This window comes from Papio anubis, chromosome 14, assembly GCF_008728515.1.
Source record: "Papio anubis isolate 15944 chromosome 14, Panubis1.0, whole genome shotgun sequence".
Taxonomy (NCBI): Eukaryota; Metazoa; Chordata; class Mammalia; order Primates; family Cercopithecidae; genus Papio; species Papio anubis.
In genome coordinates, this window is record NC_044989.1 from 32,485,389 (window position 1) to 32,507,660 (window position 22,272).

At 40.2% G+C, this 22,272-nt stretch overlaps 1 protein-coding gene and 2 long non-coding RNA genes across 5 annotated transcripts in view; 1 reads left to right on the top strand and 2 right to left on the bottom strand.

Annotated features, from left to right (window-relative positions):
- The window catches only part of TTC27 (tetratricopeptide repeat domain 27), a 179,743-nt gene that overhangs the window by 40,460 nt on the left and 117,011 nt on the right, over positions 1-22,272 (top strand). For all 3 annotated transcript variants that reach the window (XM_003908490.3, XM_009183967.2, XM_021924742.2), the window contains 2 exons: positions 5,882-5,994; positions 11,344-11,410. In XM_003908490.3, coding sequence (XP_003908539.1) covers positions 5,882-5,994; positions 11,344-11,410 — 180 coding nt within the window. The remainder of the gene's footprint in view (positions 1-5,881; positions 5,995-11,343; positions 11,411-22,272) is intronic.
- LOC110741044 lies at positions 11,276-12,415 on the bottom strand. Its single transcript, XR_002516597.2, has 2 exons — positions 12,330-12,415; positions 11,276-11,510 (listed from the first exon to the last, which is right to left on the bottom strand). It is a non-coding gene; the product is annotated as an uncharacterized LOC110741044 (long non-coding RNA).
- The window catches only part of LOC103876841, a 60,610-nt gene continuing 50,753 nt past the window's right edge, over positions 12,416-22,272 (bottom strand). Inside the window, exon 4 of the long non-coding RNA XR_002516596.2 lies at positions 12,416-12,483. This is a non-coding gene — a long non-coding RNA (uncharacterized LOC103876841). The remainder of the gene's footprint in view (positions 12,484-22,272) is intronic.

Here is a 22,272-nt window from a genome sequence, read left to right on the forward strand (position 1 = left end):
TCTTTCTTTTGCCTTTTCAAGGTTTATGGGTCAGGGAGAACCAGTGTTTAAACCTTCTTTTTTCCTAACCTGTATATAGAGATAAATAGTCCTTTTCTTCTAGGATTCAGTAACTATGAATTAGTAATGCAGTTAGTTATATATTACCCCTCTTTTAGAAATTCAAAAGGCATCCTGGGTGGAGACCAATTTTTCTATCTGCTGTCATGTTTATTTCTTTATGTTTGTCTTCTCTTGGAATCTCTTAGGCTTTTTCTAAACATATAAACAGATTATCAGAATTCCTTTTCACTAGTTTTGTGATCGAGCTTTTGTTTCTCTGTCATTATTGGGTGGTGGCTGCCTTAGTATGTTTATTTGACATGTCTAATGAATTCTCTTCTTTAGTTTGAATTATGACTCTTGGTCAGTTTACCTAATTATAGTCCACTCCAGCTGCTTCCATGAAGCCCTTTAGCATTTATGCATGTGTTTTCTGATCCAAGGAACCCCCAACTACTTTTTTTTCTTTTTTGTTTTTTGAGACAGAGTCTCACTCTATTGCCCAGGCTGGAGTGTGATGGAGCGATCTCAGCTCAATGCAACCTCGCCTCCTGGGTTCAAGCAGTTCTCCTGCCTCAGCCTCCCAAGTAGCTGGGATTACAGGCATGCATCACCACGCCTGGCTAATTTTGTATTTTTAGTAGAGACGGGGTTTTTCCATGTTGGTCAGGCTGGTCTCGAACTTGCAACCTCAGGTGATCTGCCTGTCTCGGCCTCCCAAAGTGCTGGGATTACAGGCGTGAGCCACCGTGCCCTGCTGTGTTTGTTGTTTTTTGGTGTGGAGTTGTCCTATAGAAAATTATCTCCCAGTGATTGGCCTGGCATGGTGGCTCATGCCTGTAATCCCAACAATTTGGAAAGCTGAGGTGGGTGGATCACTTGAGGTCAGGAGTTTGAGCCTAGTCTGACCAAAATAGTGAAACCCTGTCTCTATTAAAAATGCAAAATTATGGCCGGGCGCGGTGGCTCAAGCCTGTAATCCCAGCACTTTGGGAGGCCGAGACGGGCGGATTACGAGGTCAGGAGATCGAGACCATCCTGGCTAACACGGTGAAACCCCGTCTCTACTAAAAAATACAAAAAACTAGCCGGGCGAGGTGGCGGGCGCCTGTAGTCCCAGCTACTCGGGAGGCTGAGGCAGGAGAATGGGGTAAGCCTGGGAGGCAGAGCTTGCCGTGAGCTGAGATCCGGCCACTGCACTCCAGCCTGGGCGACAGAGCGAGACTCCTTCTCAAAAAAAAAAAAAAAGCAAAATTAGGCCAGGTGCAATTGCTCACACCTGTAATCCCAGCACTTTGGGAGGCCAAGGTGGGTGCACGAGGTCAGGAGATCATCCTGGCTAACATGGTGAAACCCTGTCTCTACTAAAACTACAAAAAAAATTAACCGGGCGTGGTGGTAGGTGCCTGTAGTCCCAGCTACTCAGGAGGCTGAGGCAGGTGAATGGTGTGGATCCAGCCGGGAGGTGGAGCTTGCAGTGAGCCGAGATCACGCCTCTGCACTCCAGCCTGGGCGACAGAGCAAGACTCAGTCTCAAAAAAAAAAGAAAAAAACACAAAAAAACAAAATTAGCCTGTTGTGGTGGCGTGTGCCTGTAATCCCAGCTACTTGGGAGGTTGAGGTGGGAGAATTGCTTGGACCCGGGAAGTGGAGGTTGCAATGAACAATGAGTGCAATTGCACCATTGAACTCCAGCCTGGGCAACAAGAGCAAAATTCCCTTTGAAAAAAAGAAAATTATCTCCTGGTGATAAATAGGATATGATGAGTATTATGAGAAATGTATGAAAATGATGTACAATTTAATACAGAATTTAATGTTTTTTTTGCTTGCTTGTTCTTTCTTGCTTTCTTTCTTGCTTGCTTGTTTGCTTGCTTCTTCTTCTTTTTTTTTTTTTTTTTGAGATGGAGTCTGGCTCTGTCGCCCAGGCTGGAGTGCAGTGGCCGGATCTCAGCTCACTGCAAGCTCCGCCTCCCGGGTTCACACCATTCTCCTGCCTCAGCCTCCGAGTAGCTGGGACTACAGGCGCCCGCCACCACGCCCGGCTAGTTTTTTTGTATTTTTTTAGTAGAAACGGGGTTTCACCGTGTTAGCCAGGATGGTCTCGATCTCCTGACCTTGTGATCCGCCCATCTTGGCCTCCCAAAGTGCTGGGATTACAGGCTTGAGCCACCGCGCTCAGCTGCTTTCTTTCTTCCTAAATGGAGATGATGTCTCACTATATTGCCCAGGTTTGTTTCAAACTCCTGGGCTCAAGCAATCTTCCTGCTTCAACTCCCGAAGTACTGGGATTAACCATGTAACATGTTACAGGGTTAATATGGTTAACATTTTTAACATATTACATGTGACTATCAGAAATTTTTTCAGGATTATTTTATTTTATTTTAAAAATTTTGGCTGGGCGCGGTGGCTCATGCCTGTAATCCCAGCACTTTGGGAGGCTGAGGTGGACGGATCATGAGGTCGGGAGATCGAGACCATCCTGGCTAACATAGTGAAACCCCATCTCTACTAAAAATACAAAAAATTAGCTGGGTGTGGTGGCGGGTGCCTGTAGTCCCAGCTACTTGGGAGGCTGAGGCAGGAGAATGGCGTGAACCCGGGAGGCGGAGCTTGCAGTGAGCCGAGATTGTGCCACTGCACTCCAGCCTGGGCGACAGAGTGCGACTCCATCTCAAAAAAAAAAAAAAAAAAAAAAAAAAGTTTTACCTGTTTATCTATTTAGAGACCATGTTGTGAGACTGGTTAATTTTTGTATTTTTGGTAGAGGTGGGGTTTCACCATGTTGCCCAGGCTGGTCTTGAACTTCTAGACTCAAGCCATCCACTTGCCTCCGCCTCCCAAAACTGTTGGGATTATAGGTGTGAGCCACTGCACTGGCCAGAATTTAATCTTTTTATATGTGAATAAAATACTTTCAGATAATCTTAGGGTCTTTGTTAATTACTACTTGAAGATGGAGAGTACAAGTTGTATGATGTAGGTATGGATTATATAGAAACATAGCTTTATTCTCATGGGTGGAAGATAATTGTTTGTTAAGTTGGTTATATATCATATTTCCTTGTGTCAAACACATTATTAGATTGTAATATACACCATCTGTTTAATAACCATTTTTCAGGAAAAGGAAAGAACACTACTATACCATTTATAGTGATTACAAAATATATCCTGATTGGAAATGTTACAATGTGGCTCGGTGTGGTAGCTCACGCCTGTAGTCCCAGCACTTTGGGAGGCCGAGGTGGGAGGATCACTTGAGGTCAGGAGTTCGAGACCAACCTGGCCAACATGCCAAAACCCCGTCTCTACTAAAAATAGAGAAGATTATCTGGGGGTGGTGGTGCGTGCCTGTAATTCCAGCTACTTGGGAGGCTGAGGCAGGAGAATCGCTTGAACCCGGGAGGTGGAGGTTGCAGTGAGCCGAGATCACACCACTGCACTCCAGCCTGGGTGACTAAGTGAGACTGTCTCCAAAAAAAAAAAGAAATGTTACAATGTGAAAATATATATTTTATTTTTTTTTGAGATGGTGTCTCATTCTGTAGCCTGCCTTAGTCTCCAAGTAGCTGGGACTACAGCCACATGCCACTACGCCCGGAGAATTGTATTTTTAGTAGAGACAGGGCTTCACCATGCTGGCCAGGCTGGTCTTGAACTCCTGACGTCGGGTGATCCACCCACCTTAGCCTCTCAAAGTGCTGGGATTACAGACATGAGCCACCGCGCCCAGCTTCTGTCTAGCTCCATTTAGCTCCTAAAGTCTTCCTTGTTTTTTTGTTGAATTAGAAAAAAATTTCACCCAAGATTACTGAGGAATAATTTACATAAAGTATACCAATTTGAATTACACTTTGTTGAGATTTAACAATTAGACGCATGTAACCACCACTAGAATGAAAAAAAGTTTCTCCAAAGAGTGCCCCCATAGTTCTTTGCAGTCAGTTGCTCTCTAATCTGTTTTCTGTCATAGATTAGATCTGTCTTTTCTAGAATTTCCAATAAATGGAATCATACGGTATGTAATCTTTTGTGTCTGGCTTAATGGTTTTAAGATTCATCCATGTTGAAATACCAATATGAACTGTTGGTGGACATTTAAGTTATTTCTAGCAGCTATTACTAATAAACCTGCCTAGAAAATATGTATATAAGTCTTTGTGTGAACATAAGTTTTTTTTTTTTCTCTCTTCTCTTTTTATTTTTGAAATGGAGTCTCACTCTATTGCGTAGGCTGGAGTGCAGTGGCAAGATCTCAGCTTACTGCAACCTCCACCTCTCGGGTTCAAGCAATTCTCCTGCCTCAGCCTCCCGAGTAGCTGGGAGTACAGGTACATGCCACAATGCCTGGCGATTTTTGTATTTTTGGTAGAGACGGGGTTTTACCATGTTTGCCAGGCTGGTCTTGAACTCCTGACCTCAAGTGATCCACCCACCTTGGCCTCCTAAACTGCTGGGATTACAGGCGTGAGCCACCGCGCCGGGCCTCTTTTGCCCATTTTTCATTTGGGTTGTTTGTCTTCTTATTGAGTTCTAAGCGTTCTCCATATTCTGGATACAAGTCCCTTTTCAGATACATATTTTGTCAATATATTTGGATCTGGAGCTTGACTTTTTGTCTTCTTAACAATGTTTTCAGAGAACAGAGGTTTTTATTCTGATGAAGTCCAATTTATGAAGTTTTTCTCTTATAATTCATGCTTTTTGTGTCCTAATTAAGGACTGATGCCTTTCCATCTCAAGGTTACAAATATTTTTTTTTAAATGTTTTATTCTAGAAGCATTTTTAGTTTTAACTTCTGTATTAAGGTCTGTGATTAATTTTGATTTAATTTTTGTATATGATTGAGATAAACGTGAAGGGTCATTTTTTTTTACAAGTGGATATCCAGTTGTTCTGACATCATTTAGTTACTTTTTTTTTGGAGAGACAGGGTCTTGCTGTGTTGCCCAGGCTGGTCTCAAACTCTTGGCCACAAGCTTCCTCCCACCTTGGCCTCCCAAAGTTCTCTAATATCATTTATTGAAAGGCTTTATCTACTGAACCACCTAGGTACTTTTACTGAAAACCAATCCATCACATATGCATGGGTCTAACATTTTGGACTGTATTGTGTTCCATTCACTTTATATGTCTGTCTTTATGCCAGTACCGTACTGTCTGGGCTTTATAGTAATTCTTGAAATCAAGTACTTCCTTGTATTTTATTATTTTTAAAATTGTTTTGGTTATTGTCGATCATTTGCATTTCCATATAAATTTTAGAACGAACTTGTCAGTTTGGCATTTCCATCATTGATAACAAGCTATTTGTGAGAAATTTGTCAACTGATCGCACTATATTGCTGAGACAGAGTTGGGAAGTTGATGTTTTTGATTAGAATTTAGAGGCAGAATAGAAAGATCCAGTTTTGAATCCTGATGCTGTCACATACTTTGAGTGTGATCTTGGATGAGCTTCAAGCATCTGATTCTTTGTTTTTCATCAATAAATAGGGATAGAAATGCCTATTGTTTGTGATTATTGTGAGGATGAATTTGAAAAATGTAAAGTTATCTGCAGAGGGGCTTTTGCATACTTGGCTCAATGAATGATAGCTGTTATTCCCTATTATTGTCAGTGTTAGTGCATTCTTGAGGTATAGAATGGCACATCTTTCATTTCTGGAAGGTAAATTGTTTCCAAATATGTGTTTCACAAGAAACAGCCTATTGACCATAGGTAGACAAGGTAAGTTAACTTTATCCTTTCTAGCAATCTATTACATGCCATTTTGGTGAATGAATAAAATTTAATTTTTGGTCTAAGTATTTTCTTTTGTATTCCACTAGAATCTTGAGCTCAATGATGACACCGTTCTGAATGACATAAAGTTAGCAGATTGTGAACAGTTCCAGATGCCTGATCTGTGTGCTGAAGAGCTCGCTATTATCCTTGGAATCTGGTAAGTTAATGACTGACTTGGCTACTTTGAACACTTTGCATATTGATTCTCTTATGTGTGGAGAATCTTCATTCAAGGAGGTTCCAAGAGTTCTGGATGAATAGGGAATTTTGTAGTGCTTATGAAGATCAAGAGGAAATACTTGGAGAGCCAATTAAAGGACTAGACATTACAAATCTCCTATGAGTTGGTATATGTATTCTTCTGTTTCCTTTATAAGCACAATTTCTTTGTTTAGCTTTAGCTAGGAGTAGATTCTTAATAAAATGTTAAAGACAGGTGAGAAGGACTATTTTGAGATTTGAGGATATTTAAATTTCAAAGGATAGGATTATTTTTTAATACTGTAGAACCTTATCTGTGGCCGAAATAGTTTTTCCTTTTTTTTCTGATTAGAAATAATATCAAATTTGTGAAAAATGTTTAAGGGCAGGGCAATACAAATAACTTTTAAGAATAAGTTTCCAACGTGATACTGTATCATTCCTGAAGGATTTGGTGTATATTTCCAACAATAATTTGTACATAGTCACAATACAGCTATCAAAATCAGAAAGTTAACATTCATACTTTGCTATCATTTAATTCTCAGACCCCATTCAAATTTTGCTAGTTGTCCAGATACTCTCTTTTAGAGCAAAAGATCCAGTCTAGAATATATGTGTCACATTTAGTTGTCATGTCTCGTCTCTTTAGTCTTTATCAGTCTGGAATAGTTCCTCATTTTTGCTTGACTTGCATGATCTTGACACTTGAAATTTACAAGTCCATTATTTTTAGACTTTCCCTCAATTTGAGTTTGTCTGATTTTTTTTTTGTAATAGTTGGATTCACCTTATGCATTTTTTTTTCCCCCTGACATGGAGTTTTGCTATTGTTGCCTAGGCTGGAGTGCAATGGCATGATCTCGGCTCACTGCAACCTCCGCCTCCCGGGCTCAAGTGATTCTCTTGCCTCAGCCTCCTGAGTAGCTGGGATTACAGGCGCACACCACCATGTCCGGCTAATTTTTTTGGATTTTTAGTAGAGATGGAGTTTCACCATGTTGTCCAGGCTGGTCTCAAACTCCTGACCTCAGCTGATCCGCCCACCTCGATCTCCCAGAGTGCTGGGATTACAGGCATGAGCCACTGCACCCAGCTACTTTATGCGTTTTTAGCTGGGATTTCAGAGAAATGAAGTTTTGTTATTCTCATTGCATCCTAGCAAGTAGAATATGATTTGGGTTTGCCCCTCTACTGGTGATGTTAACTTTGATCACATGATTAAAGTGGTGTTTGCTAGGCTTCTCCAAAGTTATTCTTTTATTTTTTAATTAACATTTTATTGGCCAGGCACAGTGGCTTACTCCTGTAATCCCAGCACTTTGGGAAGCCGAAGCGGGTGGATCACCCAAGGTTAGGAGTTCAAGACCAGCCTTGCCAACATAGTGAAATCCCGTCTCTACTAAAAATACAAAAATTAGCCAGGTGTGGTGGTGGGCGCTTGTAATCCCAGCTACTTGGGAGCCTGAGGCAGGAGAATTGCTTGAACCTGGGAGGTGGAGATTGCAGTGAGCCGAGATCACGCCACTGTACTCCAGCCTGGATGACAGAGTGAAACTCTGTCTCAAAAAAAAAAAAAAAAAAAAACTTCTTTGAAAGGTACTTTTAGACTAAATGAATATCCCATTTGTCATCAAAAGATTTATTGATGTTCAAAATAGAATCCCCCATAAAGCTATAATATTGATACCAGTTAAATTAGTAATAGGCAATTTAAGAAAGGGAGCATTTGAAAAAAATCTTGTTCTTTTTTTTTTTTTTTTTTTTTTTTTTTTTTTTTTTTTTTGGAGATAGTCTTGCACTGTCGCCCAGGCTGGAGTGCAGTGGTGCAATCTTGGCTCACTGCAACCTTGGCCTCCCAGGTTCAAGCAGTTCTCCTGCCTCAGCCTCCCAAGCAGCTAGGATTACAGGCATGTGCCACCACACCTGGCTAATTTTTGTATTTTTAATAGAGACGGGGTTTCACCCTGTTGACCAGGTGGTCTTGAACTCCTGACATCAGGTGATCCACCTGCCTTGGCCTCCCAAAGTACTAGGATTACAGGGGTGAGCCACTGCGCCCAGCCAAAATCTTATTCTTTTAATTCAGTAGAACTCACCCTTTAGTGTTCACCACATAGCATTTTACTTCATATATGCAGCAGTAAGTTTTCATTTATATAAAAGTTGAATTCAGTTCTACAGTTCCTTTTTATTTTAAAATGGATCACACATACAGAGTTCTGTTTCTAAATCCAAAGCAATTTTCCTGTAACATTATTGATTCCAGTGACAGAATTTTTTTTTTTTTTTTGAGACAGAGTCTCGCTCTGTCGTCCCAGGCTGGAGTGCAATGGTGCAATCTTGACTCACTGCAACCTCCAACTCCCAGGTTCAAACGATTCTCTTGCCTCAGCCTCCTGAGTAACTGGGATTACAGGCGCCCGCCACCATGCTCAGCTAATTTTTGTATTTTTAGTAGAGACAGGGTTTCACCATGTTGGCCAAGCTGGTCTCGAACTCCTGACCTCAGGTGATCTACTCGCCTCAGCCTCCCAAAGTGCTGGGATTATAGCCGTGAGCCACTGTGCCTAGCCTGAGAAGGTGAATTCTTATACATAGTAGATTGGCACAACAGTGGGGATAGCTTCAGGCTCCTTCCCTAGACTCTTGCTGTTCACTGGCCTCCTGCTTGAGTTGGATTTTTACCTGAAGACGAAATGCTGGAACTTGCCCCACCTCTCTTACACTTCATTCTACCTGACTGCTTGTATGCATTCATGTGTGTTTGTCTTGTAGGTGTTTTTAAAAAAATCATTTCATAGTTCTTTCCTCTTCCATTCATTGATTTTTTTCTTTTCCAACACTAAAAATTGGTTCATTTAAAAATTATTATATAAACAATTTATAGTCATTATAAAATCCTTAAACAGTATTGAAAATTATAAGGATATGTTACTATTTTATAAGGCAGTGTTTTCTTTTTTTTTTTTTTTTTTTTCCAGATGGATTCTTGCTCTTTTGCCCAGGCGGGAGGGCAGTGGCACGATCTTGGCTCACTGTAACCTCTGCCTCTCAGGTTCAAGCAGTTCTCTGCCTCAGTCTCCCGAGTAGCTGAGATTACAGGCACTTGCCACCATGCCTGGCTAATTTTTGTATTTTTAGTAGAGATGGGGTTTCACCATCTTGGCCAGGCTGGTCTTGAACTCCTGACCTCGTGATCCACCTGCCTCAGCCTCCCTAAGTGCTGGGATTATACGCGTTAGCTGCTGGGCCTGGCCTGTTTTCATTCTTAATGTATGGAATATTTATATACATTTATATGCCCTTTAAAATTTGCTAAATTAATATATGGAATATTTGGAATTACATTCCATATATATGTCCACATATATATATTCCATATATATTATAATTATATGTGGAATATTTCATATATTCCATATATTAAGAATATTTAATATTCCATTTGGAATAGTCTAATAATAAAACTAACACTGGTGAAAAGTCAACTGTTATTCTGAATCTCATGTTTGTGATTTTGTTGCCTTTTAAAAAAAATTTTAATTTCATGTTTTGTATGCTTGTAAGTCAGTTGCTTAAATTTGCTTGTTTTTGAGCTTTATAAAAGTGGTATCTTATAATAAACATATAGTCCTCTGTGATGTGCTTATTTTCTCTCATTATTGTATTCCTGTGATTCATGTTGTTATATGTAGCTGCAATTTACTTTGTAGTATAGCATTCTGTTGGATGATTATACAACAGTTGGTCATTTTCCTTTTGGGCATTTGGATGGTTTCCAGATTTTTCCTGTTATACACAGTAGTACTATGGATATTTATGTATCTCGTTCTTGATATATCAGTTCAAGAATTTCTCTGGGCTCTATATCTAGGATGGAAGTACTGAGTCGACTATATATGAATGTTCACAAAGATAGTGCCAAATTGTTTCTTTCTTTTTTTTTGAGATGGAGTCTTGCTCTGTCACCCAGGCTGGAGTGCAATGGCGTAATCTTGGCTCACTGCAACCTCTGCCTCGTGAGTTCAAGCAGTCCTCCTGCCTCAGCCTCCTGAGTAGCTGGGACTACAGGTGTGCGCCACCACACCCAGCTAATTTTTTGTATTTTTAGTAGAGATGTGGTTTCACTATGTTGGCCAGGATGGTCTCGATCTCTTGACCTCATGATTCGCCTGCCTCGGCCTCCCAAAGTGCTGGGATTACAGGTGTGAGCCACCGTGCCCAGCCCAAATTGTTTTCTAAAATGATTCTACCAATAATGTAATTGATCCTGGATCAGCAAGATCTAAGAATGCCTGTTGTTCTGCCTTCTTATAAGCTGTTATAAAAACATTTTTTTTTTAGCATGAGTTTAATAAATAAGACTCGGTGTCATAATAATTCTTTTTATTTTCTTTGCTGAGTGGCACATATTGAATTTCTTTTTTCCTAGGAGGATAAATTATGTTGGCTGCACAGTGTCACATGCCTGTAATCCCAACACTTTGGGAGGCTGAGGTGGGCAATCACTTGAGTCCAGGAGTTCAAGACCAGCCTGGACAACACAGTGAAACTATGTTTCTACAAAAAATAGAAAAATTAGCTGGGAATGGTGGCGTATCCCTGTAGTCCCAGTTACTTGGGAGGCTGAGCTGGGAGGATCCCTTGAACTCAGGAGGTGGAGGTTGCAATGAGCCAGGTGTGTGCCACTGCACTCCCACCTGGGTGACACAGTGAGCCCTGTCTCAAAAAAAACAAAGAAAAAAAAAGATAAATTATGTTGACATTTAGTACACCAATCACATTTTATTTGTCAGCATTTTATTGTTATGCTTATCTTTGATAAACTCCACATTTGTATATAATGCCATTTTATTTATATATATATATATATATATATATATGTATTTTTTTGTTTTTGAGACAGAGTCTCACTCTGTCGCCCAGGCTGGAGTGCAGTGGTGCGATCTCGGCTCACTGCAAGCTCCGCCTCCCAGGTTCACGCCATTCTCCTGCCTCAGCCTCCTGAGTAGCTGGGACTACAGGTGCCCGCCACCACACCTGGCTAAGTTTTTGTATTTTTAGTAGAGACAGGGTTTCACCTTGTTAGCCAGGATGGTCTGAATCTCCTGACCTCGTGATTTGCCCGCCTCAGCCTCCCAAAGTGTTGGGATTACAGGCGTGAGCCACTGCGCCCGGCCCCCATAATATTTAAATATCTGCTTTCAAATATATAAAATATAGCAGTTTACTTTGCTTTTTAAAAATTGTATTTCATTAGCTGCAACATGCATCTTAATTTACCTTTTTTCTTAATTTAAAGCACGAATTTTCAAAAGAATAACCCAGTGCATAAATTAACTGAAGAGGAGCTTCTGGCATTTACATCAGTGAGTAATGTCTTTTTCTCTTCCATTTCATTTTTTTCCAGGTAAATTATTTCCTCTGGTATGGTCTTGCCTTAGATTGTTTATGTTGAAACACTGCCACCTCAGGAAATAAAGTGGAGAAAAATCTTATTTTAGTTTCTAAGTCACATGTATCTTGCTGCTGATAGAGTCTGCAACTCTTATGCCTAAAATTGAGGGCTATGCCTACATGATTGCGGTGAAAAAGAGAGCTGGGAGCAGGACCAGGAGATCATGGGTTAGAGAGGTGTCAAGAGCATGGTGTGCTCATCAGTATTCAACAGTGTAGAGCAGTCAGGAGATAAATGTGGACAGAGAAGAGACCACTGGATTGGACAATTAAGAGTGCATTGGTTACTTCTAGGACAGTTTTAGTGGACTCTCTGGACAGTTACCTCATTACAGAGAATTCAGGGGGATTATGGTGTAAGGAAATAAAGTTAATAAAGACCTGATGTTTTCTTCCTTTGTTATTTTTCAGATAAGGCAAAATAAAATACTTTTACTGGCTAGAAAGAAAAGGTAGATTGTGGCCGGGTGAGGTGGCTCATGCCTGTAATCTCAGCACTTTGAGAGGCCGAGGCAGGTAGATCACTTGAGGTCAGGAGTTCGGACCAGCCTGGCCAACATGGTGAAACCCTGTCTCTACCAAAAATACAAAAATTACCCGGGTGTGGTGGCACGTGTCTGTAACCCCAGCTACTCTGGAGGCTGAGAAGGAGAACCGCCTCAACTCGGAAGACAGAGGTTGCATTGGGCCACACTGTACTTCAGCCTGGGTGACAGAGAGCGAGACTCTGCCTGAAAAACAAACAAAACAAAACAAAACACAACAAAACAAAAAAAGCTAGCTTATTTTGTACTGTAATATAAATTTTTCACATTACTATTTCCTACACACCCTGTTGGAACTGGTTAGGTGTTAGTCGTATGAGTCCTCTGGTTGCGTGTTTTATTTTCCCACTTCAGTATTCTCCGAAGTCTTTGATGTGCATCATCTTATTATGTGTGTTTTAGGTAACTGTGGAAATGTTCCTCATTATTTATTACATGTGCTGTAAAGGAATTGACAAAGTGTTAACAAACTGTTAACAAATTTTAAAGGGCATATAAAAACATATTGTGTACTTTTCATTTATTGATTCAGCTAATATATATATCTACTAAATAATATATACGGGTATTGTACTAGTCATTGGGGATATAGCAGTAAACAAAGCCTTTTCTGTTCTGGAGTTTATGTCAAATACAGAGTAGACAAAGAGAGAACCAGCTATTTCACGAAGTGCTGAGGAGAACTATAAAGCAGGTTAAGAGACTAAGAATGGGATGGGCACAGCTGTTTTAGACAAGTTTTTCTATGATATAAACATGTCACCTATGCATAAAGGTAGTTTATATCCTAATTTCCAATCTGTATACCTTTTATTTCTTCATATCTTCTTATCTATTGCACTACTGGGATTTTAGTTCAACGAGAAGAGAAGTGAAGAAAGCAGACAATCTTCCCTTTTTTCTGAGCTTAGGGGAGAAAGACTACTTTTCACCATTAATGATTTTAGTTAGATACACTTAATCAGGTTGATATTCTCTTCTATTCCTAGTTTACTAAGAGTTTTTATAATGAAAGGTGTTGAATTTGTTTAATATGAAACAATGCAATTCACCTTATTAATAGAGCAAAGGAGAAAAACCAAATGATTATCTTAATAGAAACAGAAAAGGCTTTGACAACCACAGTTGGAGAAGAATGGCAGTGAGAAGGAAAGATGGACTAATAGATATTTGAGGATTTTAGATCAAGAAGGACTTTTAAGAAGAGAAAAGTCACAGACGAAGGGGTCAGTCAGTATATTTTGGCTTTATGGATAAAGGAAGATACATATGTTCTTTAATGAATACAAGTTGCTTAAGATATATCATTTTTTTAAAGGCATTTTCATTATCTTAGTTGGGAATCAGTTGGAATTCTGATGTTTTCTTCCCAGGTCAGATAAATTTATGAAACTGTACTTAGCAATACTAGGCAGTTTAAACTACAAATCGATAGCACAGATAAAGATATCCCCTAGTTGCTAAGAAAGGAAGACAATATTTAGGACTGAGCAGTCAAAGAAGGCTTTGTTCACTCGGGGAGGACTTGAGTTGCAACTTGAACAACAGATAGGGTTTAGATGGAGTGATATAGCATAAGCAAAGGCAAGGAGATGGGAGAATGTAAGTTGTATTTGGGTCCTTTCACTGAGGGTAATAGTGAGATTTAGGGAAAAATAGATTTGAGCAAGTTTTTAAATGACCTCCCTCACAAGGATAGGGGATTTGGGTTGCTCTTCCACTTCTACTGAGAATTATTTATAGATTAAACTTGGAATTTTAAACTTATTGTCATTTGGTACTGATTTCAAAAATGAATGCTTTTTTAAGTAGATAATGAAAAAGCAGGGGTAGTTGTGCTTTTTATAGTATTTCTTTGTTCCTTGCTTTGGGAGGTCAGTATGACCTGGGTGGGCATCCTTCGATTTGGCTTTAGTGTAGCCAAACAATCATGCACAAGGAGAGCTCCGAGCTGGCTTTGATTTATGTGTGGAAAAAGCAGCTATCTGAAAGCTCTTTCATTGTTTAAAGGAGTAGCCTGGTTGTGTGTCATCTGAAGAGATCCTAGTGACCTTTGGAAGGAGATTATTTGAAATGTGTAGTGATAAGAATGAAAAGGAAATTTGTTTTTAATAGAAACAACACTCTAAATCCTCTTTGATGGTGGTACAGAATTTTCTTTGCTACTTTTCTGGGGCATGAGGGAAATGCCCATACAGTGGGAAATTGCTTGCTGAATAAAATAATAAGTCCCTCTTATGTACATATATAGCTCGTCATCATATGAATATTTACTTTTCTTTTTTTTCTGAGACAGAGTCTCGCTCTGTTCCCCAGGCTGGAGTGCAGTGGTGCAGTCTCGGCTCACTGCAACCTCCGCCTCCCAGATTCAAGTGATTCTCCTGCCTCAGTCTCCCAAGTAGCTGGGATTACAGGCACACGCCACCACGCCCAGCTTATTTTTGTATTTTTAGTAGAGACAAGAGTTTCACCATGTTGCCCAGGCTGGTCTTGATATCCTGATCTCAGATGATCAACCCACCTCAGCCTCTCAAAGTGCGGGGATTATAGGCGTGAGCCACCGCGCCCGGCCTGCATCTCTTAATCTTCAATGAATGCCTCTCTTTTGTTCTCAAAATATCCTCTTACATACCTTATCAACAATTGCTAAATTGATTCTTTAATTTATAAAACATTATAACTATGAATAAAATAAATATTACTAAAGTTTATTTCGCTATTCACAACAATCATAAAAATATTAAAAGTATATGAAAAATTATATACTTGTAAAAGTTTACTGGTTCGATGGGTCACCTTTTATGGATTTTGGTCAATGAGAGGTAAGAAATGAGAGAACTTTTCCTAAGACAGGCACACAAATGTTATCACTCATTTGTAAGTGGTTTCTGGCCTTTGTTTTGATGTGTAAAAGTGGTGGAAATTCCATCTCATAGATAAGTACATGGTTGCAAATGGCATGAGGTTCTTCAGCAGTGAAGAATTCTGAAAGTGGGGATTTTATTTTTTAATTTTTTAGGTTTTTGTTGTTGTTTGTTTGTTTGTTTGTTTTGTAGAGACAGGTCTCGCCATGTTGCTCAGGCTGGTCTTGAACTCCTGGGCTGAAGTGTTCTGCCCGTCTCGGCCTCCCAAAGTGCTGGGATTACAGGTGTGAACAACCGCACCCAGCCATGAAAGCGGGGATTTATGAATCCACCAACTTTCTTAGGGTTCTTTTTCAAACCCATTTTGATTTTTAACCAAATACTTATAATTTAGTGAGCTAATACTTCATCAAATTACCACAGTTACTAGAATCCATGGTTAAAAATAAGATAGCATTTACAACTATGTAATTCCACATAAAGTGCCTAGAGTAGTCAAAATTCATAGAACCAAAAAGCAGTACAGGTTGCTAGGGGTTGGGGGAAGGGGGATTGGGAGTTGTTTAATGGGTATAGAGTTTCAGCTACAAGATGAAAGGAGTTCTGGAGACTGGTTGTACAATAATGTGAATGTACTTAACATTATTGTACTGTGTGTTTAAAAGTTGTTAAAATGGTATATTTTATGTTATATGTATTTTACCACGGTTTTTAAAAATTAAAAAGAGAAAAGAAGCATTTGTAATAGTGTCAAAAAACATCAAATTCCCAGGAATAAGCCTATCAAAAGATTTATAAGATCTCTATACTAAAAATCTGTCTGGGCACGGTGGCTTACACCTGTAATCCCAGCACTTTGGGAGGCCAAGGTAGGCAGATCACTTGAGGTCAGGAATTCAAGACCAGCCTGGCCAACATGGTAAAATCCCGTCTCTGCTAAAAATACAAAAAAAAAAAATTAGCCAGGCATCATGGTGAACGCCTGTAATCCCAGCTACTTGGGAGGCTGAGGCAGGAGAATCGCGTGAACCCAGGAGGCGGAGGTTGCAGTGGGCTGAGATGGCACCACTGTACTCCAGCCTGGGTAACAGAGTGAGACTCTGTCTAAAAAAAAAAAAAAAAATCTATAAAACATAATTAAGATAAATTAATGAAGATGTAAATAAATGGAGGGGTATGTCTTGTTCATGGAGGACTTTATGTTTTAAAATTTCAAGTCTTTCCAAATTAACCTACATAATTAATCAATCCTTAAGAAAGTCCCAGCAGTTTGAATTTGTTGTTTTTATTGTTTCTGTTGTTTTTTCATGGAACTAAAGCTGACTTTGAAATTCATATGGAAATGCAGAGGGCTAAGGATATAGCTCAGGCAGTCTTGAAGAACAGAGCTGTAGGGGAAGACTTCTATTGTCAGATAGCAAGACCTATTTTAAGACAGTGCTTGTCAAATTGGGGTCCCTGGACCAGCAGCATCAGCGTCACCTGGGAGCTTGTTAGAAATGGAATTTCTCCGGCTCCACCCTAAACCCTATTCAATCAGAACCTTTGAGGTTGGAGCCAAGAACTCTGTGTTTTACCAAGCTGTTGAGGTTATTTTTATGCTCTTTAAAAACACAGAATTAAGACATTTTGACACAAGGAAATATAAATCAGCCAGTGGTCTAGAAACAGATCCATACATATACAGTTCATGTGATTTATGGCAAAGGTGGAGTTGTAATACAGTGAGAAAGGATAGACTTTTCAATAATTACTAGATAATTTATATCTCTATAGGAAAAATGGGCATCTTAACATCATACTGTATATAAAATGTAATTCCAGATAAATCGAATATATAAAAGTGAAAAGCAAAACTATAAAGCTCTTAGAGGAGGAATGTAGGAGAACATCTTTGAGACCTTCGGACAGTCAAACAGGACAGTAAAGCTCTAACAAAACAAAAAGTGATACGCTGGACCATAGTTAGCACTTCTTTTTATGAAAAGATTGTAAAGCACTTAGACCAGTGCCTGACCAGCACATAGAATGTGTTATGTGTTTATTAAATAAAAATAAATAAATAAATAACAAAACAGCAAAAACAGGAAACTTGTATCCAGGACAAATAAAATTCTGGTTAGAACCACCATTTTAGTGGCTTTTGCAGTTGAGTAGTTACTGCATTTTTCTCAGAACAAGAGGCTAACTGTCTAGTTGTCAGCCTTTTGGTAACCTCTATTATTTAGGACCAGTTTTAGAGCGAACTGTTCAGAAATTTTTGTAGCATTTCTGAAATATGAGTATGAATTATTGGAATAAAAATATGAAATAAAGAATTAACAACATGTATTTTGTATCTTCTTAAAAATGTGTCCCTTGGGAGAAATAAATAATTAAAAATAAAGTGTTTACTATAATTATATGGAAACATATCAGAGCCTTTTCATGTGCTAAAATAACCCAGAATTTGGGAAATAAATTCTGAAATTTGGGAGCATTGTATATATGCATACTGGATGCTTCATAAAAAATATTATTAGTAGCTGGGCCTAGTGGCTCATGCCTGTAATCCCAGCACTTTGGGAGGCCAAGACAGGAGGATCACTTGAGGCCAGGAGTTCGAGACCAACCTGGGTAACATTGTAAGATCTGTCTCTGGCCGGGCGCGGTGGCTCACGCCTGTAATCCCAGCACTTTGGGAGGCCGAGGCGGGCGGATCACAAGGTCAGGAGATCGAGACCACGGTGAAACCCCGTCTCTACTAAAAATACAAAAAATTAGCCGGGCGCGGTTGTGGGCGCCTGTAGTCCCAGCTACTCGGGAGGCTGAGGCAGGAGAATGGCGTGAACCCGGGAGGCGGAGCTTGCAGTGAGCCGAGATCGCGCCACTGCACTCCAGCCTGGGCGACAGAGTCTTGCTCTGTCGCCAAAAAAAAAAAAAAAAGATCTGTCTCTATTAAAAAAAAGAAAGAAAGAAAGAAATTATTAGTGGCTTAAAAAAAGTAATGAAATATTATTTTGGGTGTAATTATATTTTTGTCCTTTATATGTTTTATGTTTTTAGCAATACTAAATTTGAATGTAAGATTGCTTTTTTTTTTTCGAGATAGGGTCTTGCTCTGTTGCCCAAGCCGAAGTGCACTGGTATGAACATAGCTCACTGCAACCTGGACCTCCCAGGCTCAAGCGATCTTCCTGCCTCAGCCTGTCAAGTAGCTGGTACCAGAGATGTGCACTGCCACACTGTGTTAATTTTTTTGTTGTTGTTTTTTATTTTTTCTAGAGATAGGGTCTAGCTGTGTTGCTCAGGCTGATCTCAAACTCCTGGGCTCAAGCAATCCTCCTGTCTTGGCCTCCCAAAGTGCTGGGGTTACAGGTGTGAGCCCCTAATGCCCAGCCTGCTCTGTCTTTTTAAGGATTTTAACAGTAATGGTTTTGTAAAATACATGTTTTTTTATATACATAACACAAAATGTACCATCTTAACCATTTTTAAGGGTACAGTTCAGTGGCATTAAGTACATTCACAGTGTTGTGCAGCCATCAGTATTATCCATGTGCAGAACTTTTTCAGCTTCCCAAACTCTGCACCCATTAAACAATAACTCCCTTTCTCCCCTCCCTTTAGCCCTTGCAACTGTCATTGTACTTTCTATCCCTATGAGTTTGACTACTCTAGGTACCTTATTTAACGGGAATCATAAAATATTCATTCTTTTGTAGGCCAGGTGCAGTGGCTCATGCCTGCAATCTCAGCACTTTGGGAGGCCAAGGCGGGTGGATCACCTGAGGTCAGGAGTTCAAGACCAGCCTGGCCAACATGGTGAAATGCCATCTCTACTAAAAATATAAAAAGTCAGGCCAGGCGTGGTGGCTCACGCCTGTAATCCCAGCACTTTGGGTGGCCGAGGCGGGCAGATCATGAGGTCAGGAGTTCAAGACCAGCCTGGCCAATATGGTGGAACCCTGTCTCTACTAAAAATATAAAAAGTAGCCAGGCGCGATGGTGCACGCCTGTAGTCCCAGCTACTCGGGAGGCTGAGGCAGGACCATCGCTTGAACCCTTGAACCCAGGAGGCAGAGGTTGCAGTGAGCTGAGATGGCGCCATTGTACTCTAGCCTGGGCAACAAGAGCAAAACTCTGTTTCAAAAAACAAAATAAAATAAAATAAAATAAAAATAAATAAATAAAAATACGAAAATTAGCCGGTCGTGGTGGCATGCACCTGTAATCCCAGCTACTTGGGAGGCTGAGGCAGGAGAATTGCTTGAACCTGGGAGGCAGAGGTTGCAGTGAGCCAAGATTGCACCACTGCACTACAGCCTGGGTAACAGAGCGAGACTCCACCTCAAAAAAAAAAAAATTGTTGTTTTGTGACTGATTTCACTCAGCATGGTGTCCTCAAGGTTCATCTGTGTTGTGTATATCAGAATGCGATTCCTTTTTAAAGCAGATTGATACTCTGTTGTTTCTATACCACGTCTTTTGTTTTTTGTTTTTTAATTTAATTTAATTTTTTTTTTTGAGACAGAGTCTTGCTCTGTCACCCAGACTGGAGTGCAGTGGTGCGATCTTGGCTCACTGCAACCTCCGCCTCCCGGGTTCAAGCAATTCTCCTGCCTCAGCCTCCCAAGTAGCTGGGATTCCAGGCACCCACCATCACGCCCAGCTAATTTTTTTGTGTGTTTTTAGTAGAGACTGGGTTTTATCATGTTGCCCAGGCTGGTTTCAAACTACTGACCTCAGGGTGTTCCACCCACCTCGGCCTCCCAAAGTGCTAGGATTACCGGTGTGAGCCACCGCACCCAGCCTATACCACATTTTATCATCCATTCCTTCACAAACATTTGAGTTGTTTTTGCCTTTTGGGTATGTGTATAATGCTGCCAGGAATATTGGTCTGCAAATATCTGACTTCAGTTCTTTCAGGCATGACCCAGAAATGGAATTGCTGAATCATGTGGAATACTATATTTAATTTGGAGAGAATTTTTTCTAATGCTTAGATTTACTTTTTTCATACAAAGATAGCATAAAGTATCGTCTACAGAATGCACAGCGGTCACTAAAAGTTTTACAGTTCCTGTTATTCCCTGATGTATTTTGTTTTCCACTCACAGAATTAGTGAGTAGCCAATGGGCGTGGTGGCTCATACCTGTAATCCTAGCACTTTGGGAGGCCAAGGTGGGCTCATCGCTTGAGCCCAGGAGTTTGAGACCAGCCTGGGCAAAACCCTGTCTCTACAGAAAATTAAAAAAGTTAGCCAGGTGTCATGGCAAGTGCCTGTAGGGAGGCTAAGGCAGGAGAATCACTTGAACCTGAGAGGCGGAGGTTGCAGTAAGCCAAGACTGCACCACTGCACTCTAGCCTGGGCAACAGAGTGAGACACTGTCTCAAAAACAAACCAACAAAAAGAAATAGTGGGTAGCTAGAATTCTATGGTAATAACAAATTATATTAGCTTATATTTAGGTCTATGTACTCAGTCACGCATTGCCTCTTATAATCAAGGCTGAAACTCTGTGCTTATTTAACCTCTTAATATGTAAGACACCATTCCAAATCTGATGAGTCACGATTTGATAATTACAACCTCTTCTTTTATCTTTACTAATTTTTGGCATCTGAGCAATTTAGCTGTTCTCAAGTACTTCTTTCTTACACTTTTACTGAATAGTAAAGAAATGTGCTTATAAGATATTTCAGTAAATATGAACTTTGTAATAATTGCATTTAGCTTAATGTTAAAATAGAAAATAACCAAAATCCGACGAAGCTGAACTTAGGAATTTATTTTCCCTTCATTACTTAATTTCTCTTCCTTACTACAGAATTTTGGAGGTGGTTGGTCAACTTTTAGTCTACATTTTTCTCTTTATGAATAAGACGTCTTTAGTCCCACAGAGCTTAACCTGCTTTTTCAAGGGCACATAGATAATGGCTGGGACGGTAGAGGAATTCAAGCTAGTTTAGGAAAGAATTAATTTTTTTTTTTTTTTTTGAGACAGTCTCAGTCCGTCACTCAGGCTGGAGAGCAGTGGAATGATGTTGGCACACTGCAACCTCTGCCTCCTGGGTTCAAACGATTCTCATGCCTCAGCCTCCTGAGTAGCTGGAATCGTAGGTGCGCACTACTACACCCAGCTAATTTTTGTTATTTTTAATAGAGATGGAGTTTCACCATGCTGGCCAGGCTGGTCTTGAACTCCTGACCTCAAGTGATCTGCCTGCCTCAGCCCCAAAAGTGGCCACTGTGGCTGGCCAGTAATAATTAATCTTAATTTTTACTTGCCATGAAGCAAATGGAATATTACGATTTTTATTTCTGATACAGGGTCTCACTCTCTTCAGCCCAGGCTGGAGTGCAGTAGTATGATCATAGCTCACTGTAGCCTTGACCGGACTCAAGTGATCCTCATACTTCAGCCTCCTGAGTGGTTGGAACTACCTGGACATGCTACCACACCCAGCAAATTTGATAAATTTTTTTGTAGAGACAGGGGCTTGCTATGCTGCCCAGACTGATTTCAAACTCCTGGTCTCAAGTGATTCTCCCGCTTCAGCCTCCGGAAGTGCTGGGATTATAGTTGAGCCATCTCACCCAGCCGTAAAGTAATTTTCTTTTTCTTTTTTCCTTTTTTAGCATGTGGTACGTGTTGTCTTAAAGAAAAAATATTTTAAGTAGTGTTTAAGTTTCTGAGCTGCCTTACAAAAGCCTATGTAGACCCCAGATTGCCTAGGTCATAGTAATAAAAGTATTGTGTCATGATAGCTAGTTGTTATTTACAATATTGTGTCCTTGGGAGCATATGTTCCCAATTCTATCTAGGGAATGCTCCAAAAAAGAATCTATTAGGTTGATTTTCATAAGCACCAGTCACTGTTAGTTTACATTTCTGTTTCAGAAGAACCACCTTTTTATGCCCCTGTCCCTTTGTAACAGAAGACAAAGGAAAAGTCTCTTTCTTTGTCCCTCTTTTTATCCCTTTCTTGCAGTGTACCAGACAGTATGTAAGGCACTAGGAATCAAATAGCTGGGACTTCTGCCCTGGAGGAACCAAACTAGATGCAGTGATAGAGAATCACTGAATAGAGGTGGAGTCATTAGATGAGGTGGTTGAGAAGGCTCCCTCACAAAGTGGCATTTAGGCCAAGACCTAAATGAGACAGAGCCAGCCTTGTCGGCATTGGGGTGATCACTTCTCAAGTTCTACATGGAATGGAAATAAGAGCAGTAACCCCCTGCTGGGGGACATGGTGAAGACTCTGAGTTAACTCTATCCAGATGTTTGTGTAGATTATGGCTGGAGCTCTCACCAGCTGGGGTTGGCTTGCTGCTTAGGTAGGTTAGATTGGTGTTCTCTCCATTGCATTTGGTTGCT